We start from the raw sequence: 13290 nt of genomic DNA on the forward strand, positions 1-13290 counted from the left end.
AAAGTGACATGTGATTTGTGTAGCATATCTCATAAGGTATATTATCAACTGGAGCTACAATTTTATAACATGATATAAAACATATATAACAAATATAACATATATATATATATCTAATGCTTTTAACCTAAAACATTGGCAAAAACAACATATTTAAAGTACACTATGTTTTTTTTTTTAAAGACGAAGCTGGGGTTGCATCACAAAATTAACATATGTAAATAACATATGAGATTTTAGAAAAATATGTAGCTTGGATTAATGAATAGATATTCATTGTGGGGTTTAAATGTTTCATCATTTAAGAATTGTTGACTTCGTCTGAAATTTTATTATGGCAGATGGTGCATTTGGACAACCTCATTGTAGCGACATAGCAGTAAAACTGTTCATGAAACTTTGTATATTCGCATTTAATGTAGGATATTAATATGTTTAAATGGTCTCTATAATTAGGTCTACGATCGACATTGACGTTAGAATTTTTAAAATTATATTTTCATGGGATATGAATATGGAATGAACTCTTTTAAATATAAAAGGTCAGAAGATTATCGACAATATTATTGCGACACTAGACAATATATGTTATATATAGATTAGTAAAATAAGTACGACATTTATATAGATTTATCTTTTAATCTTCAAATTATATTCATATTCAATAATTCTTATTGATAAAAATTTTAACTAAAATCCCACGTAAAATCACAAATAGATATAACAAAGAAATATTATCTTAAAAAATATATATGTTGTATATCACTGAGTAAAGTAAGTTATATATTTATACACAAAAGTTGAAATGATTATATTTGAGTTCAACAATTTCTATTGATAAGAAATATTTTAAATTAAAATCCCGCGAGTGCGCGGTACAAATTCTAATATATATATATATATATTAATTAGGTAATGGAATCTCTTTTTTGAAATTTCTCAAACTGTTTTGTTTCTGTGAAAATAATATCTGAAAAATATATGAACTCAAAATGGTAACAAATATGATACTGCGTTTTGTAATGGTATTAAACATATAAGTATATATCACTTTTAGAGAAATACCCTAAAATAGCATTAAAACAAAGTTTTATGGACAACTATAGCGCACATTCTATAAATTTCCAAAAATAGCACTATTTTAACACATTAAAATATTTAAATTAATTTTTAGAATTATTTTTTTTTTTATGTTTGGGTTTTCAATTTCACATTTAGGGTATAGTTTTGAGGGGTAGGGTTTAGTATTTTGAATTTAGGATTTAATTTTGAAAGATTAATTGATGTTATTTTTGGAATTTTAGAGATGTTGTGCTAAGTGGAAAAAAACTTATTTTGGTGCTATTCTTGAGAATCTACCTAACTTTTATCGAGAGACATTTTCTCAAAGTTTGTGGAAGTTAAAAAAAGATTTCGTAGTGGTGCAACAAGATTTTGATAAAAGTTGGGATTTACATTATTTCTTTTGATACAGTCTCACTAAACTTAGGGTCTGACTGGTTCAAACGCTGCGGTTGGGGTTGCGGAAGATTGCGGAAGCGGGCGATTGCGGTTTCAAGTATTATTAAGCGTTTTGAATAACTGGTTTAGCGGTTTAAAATTGGTGCGTTTGCGGGAGGTTTACGACTGGTTGACTAGCGGGTGCAATAGCGGTTGGAACATAATAAATGTGATATCTAATATATAAATGTTTAAAAACACCAAAATTTTTATTAAACTTGATTTATAATTAAAATTTATTAAAATAATAATTATTCAAAAAAAAAATCATAGTGAAATACTTATTCCTTTATGCATTTGGATTTTCACCAAAAATTTAATCAAGTAATTTGATAAATGACAAAACATATGCTTAGATCGTAGATCTTTTCTCTTTTCTCTTAGATCGTGGGTCAGTAATTGCATCGGTAGGAATGGGTAACTGATAGTTGAGAAGGATCACTGGTGATTTGTTTAATATTTTTCATAAATAATCTTATTTTCTTAAATTTCTGATGAAATATTATATTTATTTAGACTTTTTTGAACTTATGTGCGATGTGCCAATAAATTTACATCAAGTTTTCCGGATTATTGTTAATTGGAATATTATTTTCTTCTAATTGTTTATTTTATAATCTTTGCAGTCGTACAACATTTTCTCCATCATTAATGAGTAAAATGGTTAGATAGAAAATATAACAAAAAAAATTTCATTATCATTGATTTCTTTTAAGTTTTTTTACAAAAAAAAAAAAAAATCCAACCGCAATCGCCCACAACCGCAAACGCTTGTAGGAAGCAGCTTTTGAAATTCAGTGGTTTGGAGCGGTTGGAAGCGATTATGAGCGATTGGGAGCGGTTTATGTGATTGGTTCCAATTGCTAGCAACCGCTACCACCCGCAAACGCAGCGTTTGCGGGAAGTAGCGGAAGAACCAGTCAACACCTTATTATACCCCCATCTGTAACTCGAACATTTGACTACAGTTTTCAAGAATCTCTCTTCAAAACCATTATTGAAGAAATAAAGTCTTGCTAACAGAGTAAAGTTGCATATAGAAGAAGATATATCTCCTGACAATTTGAAAACTAGAAATGTTTTTGACAACTATATCATACATTTTCAAAAACATCAAATTGTCTTTGACAACTATTACAAAAATTAAAAAGGTTTAAAAGAAAAAAAAAATTGTCAAAACAAGATTAAGTAAAAATAAGCAAAATATAAGTAAAACATAAGCAATTTTGAAAATATCATAAAAGCTACAATGATCTATTTATTTTATACCATTAGCTTGATGCTCATAAGTCATAACTTGATTATTGTGTGCAAATTNGTAACTGATAGTTGAGAAGGATCACTGGTGATTTGTTTAATATTTTTCATAAATAATCTTATTTTCTTAAATTTCTGATGAAATATTATATTTATTTAGACTTTTTTGAACTTATGTGCGATGTGCCAATAAATTTACATCAAGTTTTCCGGATTATTGTTAATTGGAATATTATTTTCTTCTAATTGTTTATTTTATAATCTTTGCAGTCGTACAACATTTTCTCCATCATTAATGAGTAAAATGGTTAGATAGAAAATATAACAAAAAAAATTTCATTATCATTGATTTCTTTTAAGTTTTTTTACAAAAAAAAAAAAAAATCCAACCGCAATCGCCCACAACCGCAAACGCTTGTAGGAAGCAGCTTTTGAAATTCAGTGGTTTGGAGCGGTTGGAAGCGATTATGAGCGATTGGGAGCGGTTTATGTGATTGGTTCCAATTGCTAGCAACCGCTACCACCCGCAAACGCAGCGTTTGCGGGAAGTAGCGGAAGAACCAGTCAACACCTTATTATACCCCCATCTGTAACTCGAACATTTGACTACAGTTTTCAAGAATCTCTCTTCAAAACCATTATTGAAGAAATAAAGTCTTGCTAACAGAGTAAAGTTGCATATAGAAGAAGATATATCTCCTGACAATTTGAAAACTAGAAATGTTTTTGACAACTATATCATACATTTTCAAAAACATCAAATTGTCTTTGACAACTATTACAAAAATTAAAAAGGTTTAAAAGAAAAAAAAAATTGTCAAAACAAGATTAAGTAAAAATAAGCAAAATATAAGTAAAACATAAGCAATTTTGAAAATATCATAAAAGCTACAATGATCTATTTATTTTATACCATTAGCTTGATGCTCATAAGTCATAACTTGATTATTGTGTGCAAATTGTTTATTTCCGAACAACTATCTTCGTCTTTCAAAACGTTTGATTTTAACCCCTTTTTAAAAAAAAAAATTAATGTTAAATTATATTCAAAAGAAAAATAAACATTTTAATATGCAAGAGTAAAGCTGCTTCTCAATACTGTTTTCTTGATATATTGGTAAAAGGATTGTGCTATGAGCTTAACATGACCTCGTCGCAAACCAAATATGAATAGTGGTGTCTTCTTCGCTTCCGATAGTACTCAGCCTGTTTCGTACGTTTTTGTCTATTAGCTTAAACAGTTTCTCCTCAGGCGAGGGTTGGTTACCGTGTCTTCTATCATTCCTTTCTCTCCAAATAAAATATAGGGTGGTCTGGAAAGTGTAGCCAATAATAAACCTTGATGTCTTGTCGAAATCGGTGCCGCCGATCAGTGCTACGATGTGTCGTCAATCTGCAGTGTACTTATGCGATAGCAAACCTTTAGTGAGTTTCTCCCACACCTTCTGTGAAAAAGAACAATGAAAGAATAGGTGATCTCTTGTTTCCATGGGGTTGTTGCATAGATGGCAGCTCTGATCAACATTGAGGTTCCAATGGTGCATCCTGTTCCCAGTTGAAAGCCTGTTTTTATTACCCTTTTATCATAAACTATCTAAGTAAGGGTCAGATTAGTGTATTAATGTAATGATCATAAGAAAAACTAAAACATTAGTAATGGTCATCAATATGTGAGTCATAGCATAATATAGTTATCAATTGAAAAGAAAAATATAAATTTAATGACATGATTTTCTTTTTTTGGTTATTGAATGTGTTTAATTTGATAATATGGACACCAAAAGAAATGAGCAAAACTCTCATATTATATAAATAGACTCAAAAATAACAATCGTTATTTCACTATTTTTCAAAAAAAAAAAAACGTAAATTAGTTTGGCTTGAAAAGAAGAAAGCAACGAATATTTTGTTAAAATCCGCAATACATTTCAATAAACATAGAAAATCCCCAACAACCTAATTTATGAATTCAAGGGCCCTATATTACTTGCTTATGTTAGATGAGATGGGCCTGCCTATACATAAACTTTTACATCAACAATCAACAATCAACAAATATTTACATTCTATAGATATTTTAACTTAAGACTACTATTGAACTAAAAGCACTTTCCAGTAAATTATCATTTGATTTTACACCACATTAAATTAGTCAGTGTGAAGAATAAAGAAAAAAAAAAGGAACATACAAAGATGTAATATCAAATTCCTTTCTTCATTACCAATCAAGTAGTAATTGCCCCCACATCTTATTATTGCTTTCATTACCCCCACAATTGACAGCCTCACAATATCATAAAAATTTTAAGAATAATAAGTTCTGTGTCCATAAACTTTACTATATACATTAACTTTGTGGGGGATATGCTTTATATGAATGAATATTTATATGGGGTTCAAACGTATAAATGAGAGAGTAGGATGAAACCTACAAAAACTAAAAATAGAGATTAGGAGAAGGAGAGGAGTATAGTGTGTGTCACGGGTATGGGTTAGAGAGGCCGTGGCACGTGCCTAAAAGAAAAGAACCAAGCAAATGAGAACAAGTCCCTCTCTGTATGTCCCCATCTACCATTTTGTTGTATTCCTTGCTTGGATCCGTATGTATCTTTCAATAATTTTGAAAACAATTTACAATTTCATTATCGAAATTTAATATTTTAAATTCTCCTGCCTAAAAAAAGCTGTTAATATATTGTCCTATCTTTTTTTTTTTTGACTTTGTTGCCACCACGGTTTTGACTTCCTTTCTAAACAAATTCTGCATTAATTCCAACGACATGTTTCTTGTCAACTATTCTAATTTTTGTATCTATACTTGTGATTGGGAGGAAACAAGATTCTTCTTCATAAGTCATTTGCAATGGTTTTTCCTATTTATGTTATACTTTTGTTTTCCATTTGTTTTTTTTTGAGAATTAATGACAAACATTCCTTTGTATGATGAAATTCATGTTAGCGAAAAGAAAATTGAGGATCATTTCACAGTTTTTTTTTTTGAGTGATTATAACCAAACATTAATTATTAGCTATGTAAGTTTTATGGATTTTTATCAAACATAATATACACATGAGTAAAACTCTTTACTTATAATTTAAGAGCTTTTTAGAGAATATGGTGTAGTTCTCAACCGTGTCTTATGCGTGGTACAATCAGGTCCAGCGCTGGGGTGGTGCAAGAGGTGCTTTTGCACCATTTCACATTATTAATGTTTGAGATTTTGACAAAAAACACTCCAAATTTCTTAAATCTACAGATAATACCTTCAAATTATTAAAAAAATAAAAAAAATTGCACAAGGTCCAAGAAAAACTTGAGCCGGCCCTGGGTACAATACAACGTACCAAAACACAAATGTTTGTTTAGAATATATCACAACTAAAAAGTCTGAAGTATTACACAGATAGCTTAGATAAGTTTCTGAGTAGTACTCGACTTCTAAAAATCCTTTATAAACCTAGATTTTTTGATGCTTTAAGAAAACAAAACATAAAAGTATGGTTTCTTTGGAAATGTAATATTGTATTCATTTGAATCGTTTAAGGTTGGTTCCGACCCGATGATGATATCTCGATAAAGCAAGCGTCCGTATTCACCGGGCGTAGCATCCTTATTAAATCCGAGTATATTAGTACTATTTTTTTTTTTTTTTTTTTTTTTTTTTTTTTTTTTNTACTAAATTATTCATAACATTAGTACTCGAAACACCTAATATACTCAATTACGTTTTTAGGATTTTTACAAGAATGCTTCTCTTCTACCTCATCGGGTTACCTCTTTTATCGATTAACTAATTTAAATTGTGCAATTCCTTATACCAAGAAAAAATAGAATATGGAGATAGAAAACGACATACATAAAGAGTTCCTTAGAATTTAATGCTTCACATTTACTCCTTCACCCACACACACACCTTTTGTCCCTTTTTTTATTATCTTTTTTTTAGTTTTAAAAATTATTTTTAAGTATAACATAAAAAGTATTCAAATAGAATTTCAGCTCATACATTAAATTTTATTTTAATCTATTATTTTTCCTCCACCCATTTTGATATTTTTAAGATTCGAGAAAAAAATATAATCTTAATTAAGGTGTTTGCTGTGAAAATTTATGCGAGAGCATAAGTTTTGTTGGCTTGACCAAAAGATTGATTAAGGTTTGTAAGGTTGTGAAAATATATACGAGAGAATGAGTTTTGTTTTTGCTAAGTTTGGAATGAAAAGTACCAAAATAACACAACGCAATCGAAATGTAACATCTATAGCTTTATTTGCAAAAGAACAATTTTTTTTTTCATAACATTGCATTGTCTTCGGCCGTTACTTTCATGGATGAGTGTGTCAGAAGAATCGATACAATGTTTTATGCTTATACGAATTTCTCAATCAAATCAACAAATACATTAAAAACAAACCCACACTTCCCTAAAAAAACACCCATAATTTTTCGCATCTGCATGCAAAAGTCGACGTACATATTAATTTTTTAAAATATACACACAAAAGACATGTAATGTAAGACATTGGCTTTCGATCCAAATGACCCTTTTTAGTTTTTATGATAAGTAGCAAGAAAAAGGTAAAACTAAAACCAACAAAAAATTACACACACACAAAAAAGTTTATTTTCTTACAAAAAGTCCACCTTTCTGACACAAGAGACATGACCACCAGCTACTACAGCTTTGAACTCTAATCAAAAAGCCATTAAAAAAAAAATAACAATCCTATTAACCCTCATAGAGGAAAGAAATTGAATACATTTATTTTCCCCGACCGTCGTTTTCTTGTTGCTATGTTCTGTCACTCTCGAGCCTCGAATATTGAAAATCAAATGGACTAATCACTAATGTAATGGAGAGCTACTTCAATTAATATTCCTTTCTTAATTGTTATTATAATCTACCTATAATGTTACTTCTTTGGAGTTCAAAAGTCTCCTTTAAACCAAATTCGGCTTGATTCTTGTTAACATATTGAACTGTAAAGTGTAACAGAGTAGTTACCAGTTTGGAAGACTTAAAAAACATTTAAGACCAAATAGTACTTTGGTACAAACATTTATTGTGTGACCTGAGATGATAACTTTATTACACAAAGGACACATTGTAATTAGGTTAAATAGAGACATGTTTAGGCTTACCTAATCTCAAAATTTTCATCACTACAAATTGAAAACATGTCATGTGGGACATGAATTATGAAAAAGTGTTGGGGGTGAAAAACATAAAGATAACAAAACCAGTGGGTAAAAAAGGTAAAAAGTAAGAAAAAAAATACTGAAGAAGAAAGAGTGAGAGAGAGAGAGAGTGATTGCAATTTAACACAATAGAGAGGAGGAGAAAAAAAAACAAGTGTTACTGGATATGCCAGCAACTGGACTGTGACACATGATTTGGCCTTAGAAAAAAGGTAACTGCTTTTTTCATCTCTTAATTATAACTCTTTTTTTTCTCTTCTCTCTCTTCCATGGTGGTGGTGGTGGTGGTGGGTTATCTTCTTTAGTAGTATAGTAGATCTCTCTGCACCAAAGCTTTGAACAGAAGATACAGAGAGAGAATCAGAGGAGAAACCACAAACTTAAAAAAAAAGAGTCTTTACTTTTCTTTTTGTTTTCTACTTGATATTTAAGTTAGTGGTCAAATGTCTTGTTCTTTACTCTTCTTTCCTTTGGTCTAAGGACCTTTAAGATAACAGTAGTAAGAGTCCGTGAAAGAAAGAAACAAAAAATTTTGGAATTTTGAAGGAGATGATGAGGGAAAAGGAGGAAACTTTATTTCTGTTTGTTTGACTACTTGAGTCTCTTTTCGATCTACATCTGGATTTTGCAGCATTCTTCTTAGAGGAGCAAAAATGAGGAAACATGGATGGCAACTTCCTTACCACCCTCTTCAGGTTTGTTTCTTTTGTTCCTTTACTCTTCTAACTTGAGATTGATTTCATTTGGAGGGTTTTGGTTTTTGGAAGGTTAAAGTTTGGATTTTTTTTCTTCTGGGTTGGTTAGGTGGTGGCTGTTGCTGTGTTTTTGGCTTTAGGGTTTGCTTTCTATGTCTTCTTTGCTCCCTTTGTTGGGAAGAAGATGCATCAGTACATTGCGATGGGCATCTACACTCCCCTGGTAAGCTGAATTTGTCTGATTTCAATATACCTTTGAAGGTTTTCAAGATCAAAATTGTGTACTTGTGTTGGCTGTTTATGTGTTGTCTTTACTCTCTTGTCATTCTCTTTTTGGCGAATGTTCATCTTTTCTGAGTCTTGTGTAATTTGTTACGTATAGCTAATTAGGGAAATCGGATTTACCTGGTGGTTTTAGTTGGATCTTGATCTGGTCCCCATTAAGAGATTAGAAGCTTCACTGATTCATGAAAATGGGCATGTTTAGCTCTAGATACTTCTTGATTCCAAGCCAATTTTAGGGGATACGGTTGAAATTTTGATCTCACATTGGTTGTTTTGCCATTTTCTTATTTTATTTTGATCCATTTTGCTTTCACTTGAAGCTGCTATTGAGACCTCACTTTTAGAGATTGTGTACATCTTAAGTCTTTGAACATTGTGATTTACTTTTTCCTTTTTGAATGGTTTAGTATTGTTTTATAGACTGTGACATCTTCTTTTTCAGATTACATGTGTGGTTGGACTGTATATATGGTGTGCGGCTTCAGATCCTGCAGACCGTGGAGTTTTCCGGTCGAAGAAGTACCTTAAAATTCCTGAAAATGGGAAATTTCCTCTATCAAAGGATACAAAAGATGGATGTGGATCAGCTACAGGTGGTGCTAAAACTCGTGATGGCACTTGTTTACAGGATCCAGAAAATGAAACTAACAAGAAATTGGAGTCATCCAAAAAATCTTCTGTCCTGCGTTTGCTTTGCTCTCCTTGTGCATTGCTCTGTAATTGTTGCGGTGGTGGAGATGAATCTCCTGAGCAGATGAGCGAGGATGGGATGTTTTATTGCAGTCTTTGTGAAGTTGAGGTGCGAGGAATACATATAGACACAGGCTTGTCTTATTTTATCTTGTGATTAGCTTTACATATTCCTTGTTTCACGTTTCAATATTAAGATACCTTCACATGTTTCTCTGGACTTATTATTGTATTCCTTTTGTAGGTCTTCAAATACAGCAAGCATTGCAGGGTTTGTGACAAATGTGTGGACCGTTTTGATCATCACTGCAGGGTATTATAAGGATTTGCCTATTAAAATCCCTTCAATTTGTGTTAAACCCTTATCTTCGTTTGCTTATGGACTTTTGTAGTGGCTAAACAATTGCATTGGGAAGCGAAATTACCGAAAATTCTTTAGCCTTATGGTATCAGCTATTTTTTTGGTAAGCTTGTGAATAATTGTTCCCTTGGTTGATGAAACAAAGAGTTAGTTCTCATCAAGTTTGGTGTGTTATTAACCAGTAGAAACTTCACCTTTTCCCGTGTAAATTGCAGCTCATTATGCAATGGTCAACTGGAATTTTTGTGCTGGTATTATGTGTACTCCGAAGAAACCAGTTGAATGCAGACATTGCCTTGAAGTTAGGAAGCAGCTTCTCGCTGATTCCATTTGTAATAGTCGTTGTAAGTTATCTTCTTATACATTTTGGTCTTCCCCTATTGTCTTCTGAATCCAAGATGTGAAGGTTTCTTTTCTCTTGCAGGCAGTTTGCACTCTACTAGCAATGCTGGCAACGTTACCACTTGCTCAGCTTTTCTTCTTCCACATTCTTCTCATTAAGAAGGTTTGTTTTCAATGCTCAAAGACATGCCAAAACTTTATTCCTTTCATTATGCGATTTAACCAAAGCGAAATTTCTCTAATAGGGAATCAGTACATATGACTACATAGTTGCACTTCGAGAGCAAGAGCAAGAACTAGAAGCTGGAGGAGGTCAACAGAGTCCTCAAATGTCAATGATCAGCTCATTTACTGGACTAAGCAGTGCAAGCTCCTTCAATACATTTCATCGTGGAGCATGGTGCACACCACCTCGTTTGTTTCTTGAGGATCAGGTACCATTATGGCATTATCCACCAGTTTTGTTCTACCTTGTTGACTATGAGTTTCTCTAATGTGTGTGTGTGTTTCTGTGAGCAGTTTGATGTAGTCCCTCCAGAGAATGCATCTGTGAGTTCATATGGGAAGAAGTCTGTGGTTGAGGAACGTGTCAAGAAGAAGACACAACCTGTGAAGATCAGTCCATGGACTCTAGCTCGTCTTAATGCAGAAGAAGTTTCAAAAGCAGCAGCAGAAGCAAGAAAGAAATCCAAAATAATTCAGCCTGTGGCTAGACGGGAGAATCCATTTGTTGGCTTAGAAGCAAGCAGCAGCTTTGGAAGCAGCGGCCGTAGAATGTTCCCGGCAAAATTTGAAGCTGTTAATAGTAACGGGAAGCAGCGAAGGCAATCAAAGCGCATACGGTTACCAGCAGAACTACCTCTAGAACCGCTGATGAATGTTCAGACTAAAGCAGCTATGATGGAGACATCAACTAGTTCAGGGCTAGCTCCTCTTCAGCTAGAAGCAAGAAGCGCGTTTCAGACAAGCCGAGCAATGTCAGGGTCTGGTAATGTTATGGTGACATCTTCACCAGAAAGCAGCTTAGACTCTCACGACATTCACCCGTTTAGAGTTTCATCTGAAGCAGAGGATGCAGCGCAGCTCAATGGATTCTCTTCAGCTATTGGTCTGATGGGTCAACATAGAGGGCAAGAACAAGAACAAGCCATGATGATGATGCCATTGTCAAGGTCTACAAGTGATGGCTACGATGCATCTGGTGGAGAAGACAGTGATCAGGTTCCTTCTAGAAACATCCACAAATCAAGATGAGAAGCCCATATGATGATATCACTCTAGTTTTGGAAGGGTTGAGAGAATCCTTGGAGCGTTCGTTGATTTAAGGCTGCTGTGCATTCGATCAAGAAAAAGTCAAGATTCTCTCAGATAACGATTTGTGAGGATCTTAAAAGAGATATTACAGTGCCTGCTAAAGAGCTCTAAGGAGAAAGCACCAGAGACTTTTGTGAATTCTTAAGATTTTTATTTTAAGGTACTGAGCAATATTTGAAACATGATCTTCTAGGGATTTACTAAAACTTATTTTGTTAGGAAAAAAAACTGTTTCTTCTGATTCAAAAATGTCAATTTGTGATTCAAAAATGTCAATTTGTGGTTACTATACAAGATTCAAGAATACAATTTGGTTGAGAGCTTCATTTTAAAATTCTAGTTGCATGATGAGCCTAGGAGAAAGAGAACGTTGTTACTCCATTTGTAATTTGTTAATATGGAAATTTGGGATTTGTTTGGTCAACGGAGCCACCGACTTTAATCTTCTTTTCCAAATTTTGTGATTGCGTCACTTGAAAGGAAACTCACAAAAAAAAAGAGAAAAAATTCACCGAAAGAGAGATTATAAATGTCCAATTTCTCAACTTCTTTATTGGAAAATAAAATCTTGGGAAATTGGCATATTAAAAAAAATAAAGGACACCTTTACAAAAGATAAAATCTTTAGAAATTTGCTCAATAGCCCAAAAAAAAGAAGAAAAAATGATTTTATAAAAAATAATCTATTATTAGCTTTAGCAAATTAGGGAAAAAATATTTGGTAATCTGTAGAGATTCTTCAAAAAAAAAAAAAAAAAAAAAAAAAAAAANAAAAAAAAAAAGGAGATTATCATTTGTATTAATTAGTACTTATTTAGCGAGATACTATTAGATAACTTTCTTTTTTTTTCTCTTTGTCCAATAGGTGCCAAATGGCAAAATCACTCATCTCATCCACGCGTCTTGTTGTTTCTGTTAAAGATCCGGTACTCAAACCCAAACCCGGAACCTCGGATCCGGACCCTGATACTAAACCCCGAATCTCACGCTTTTGAGAGTGTGTACTCTTTCCCTAGTCGACCCGGTTGGGTTCATTCATCTCTCTCTCTCTTCCTCAAGAGCGCCCCTTCTGCGTGATTTCTGTTTCTTCTTCACGCTCTCTCTAAAATTCCCCAATTGCTATCGGTGACGCTCTCATGCTTTAAACGCTGCGTTAAACGAAACAAAATACACCAAAAAAGGTAATCCCATGATTTGGGTTTGGCTCATAACAAAACAAAAATCCAAACTTTAAGAAAAAAATCTCACCTTTGCAACGATTTTGATGGTGGTATGTAGCTGAAGCTGGACCCTTTTCGTTTTGAAAACAGAACGATTAATGGAAATGGATTTATCTGGGACGATGACGAATCAAGGATCAAACTTTCGGAAATTTGAGATTGATTCATCGACATCATCATCATCCTCTGATCATCAGTTTCACTCGATGAATGCGCTTGAGATCTTGAGAGAAACCGTACGAATCCTCCGGTATAATCTCGGTGCTTTCATGTTAATCGCACTTCTTTTGATCTGCCCTGTTTCAGCTATTCTGTTACCTAACCTTTTAGTTGATCAATCCGTTGTTAATTCACTCACTGTGAGGCTTCTCTTAGTTTCGAAATCAAGTGGTCTTCCTTTGTTGCCTTTTGTGAGAAACTCTTGTC

General features: G+C 32.9%; 2 protein-coding genes across 3 annotated transcripts in view; both read left to right on the forward strand.

Annotated features, from left to right (window-relative positions):
• On the forward strand, positions 8090–11968 carry LOC104701571 (probable protein S-acyltransferase 22). 2 transcript variants are annotated; one of them, XM_019227721.1, is made up of 10 exons: positions 8090–8169; positions 8589–8652; positions 8762–8875; positions 9380–9736; positions 9872–9940; positions 10020–10091; positions 10204–10332; positions 10413–10493; positions 10576–10764; positions 10850–11584. In XM_019227721.1, the coding sequence occupies exons 2-10, from the start codon at positions 8611–8613 to the stop codon at positions 11582–11584; spliced, it is 1788 nt and encodes a 595-aa protein (XP_019083266.1). In that variant the 5' UTR covers positions 8090–8169; positions 8589–8610. The 2 variants fall into 2 exon arrangements, with proteins under 2 accessions (XP_019083266.1, XP_019083265.1); XM_019227720.1 differs by lacking the exon at positions 8090–8169 and having other exon boundaries at positions 8188–8652; positions 10850–11968.
• Positions 12524–13290, forward strand: part of LOC104704761 — a 3280-nt gene continuing 2513 nt past the window's right edge. The window contains exon 1 of the mRNA XM_010420794.2: positions 12524–13287. Coding sequence (XP_010419096.1) covers positions 12963–13287 — 325 coding nt within the window. The 5' untranslated portion in view covers positions 12524–12962. The remainder of the gene's footprint in view (positions 13288–13290) is intronic.

Source organism: Camelina sativa, chromosome 7, assembly GCF_000633955.1.
Source record: "Camelina sativa cultivar DH55 chromosome 7, Cs, whole genome shotgun sequence".
Taxonomy (NCBI): Eukaryota; Viridiplantae; Streptophyta; class Magnoliopsida; order Brassicales; family Brassicaceae; genus Camelina; species Camelina sativa.

Bases quoted from the DNA above. Each gene is read 5' to 3' on its own strand.
- LOC104701571 (XM_019227721.1), top strand. From the start codon at position 8,611: ATGAGGAAACATGGATGGCAACTTCCTTACCACCCTCTTCAG. The intron at 10,092-10,203 runs GTAAGCTTGTGA...TGTAAATTGCAG, and splicing joins TGGTATCAGCTATTTTTTTG to CTCATTATGCAATGGTCAAC. The intron at 10,494-10,575 runs GTTTGTTTTCAA...TTTCTCTAATAG, and splicing joins ACATTCTTCTCATTAAGAAG to GGAATCAGTACATATGACTA.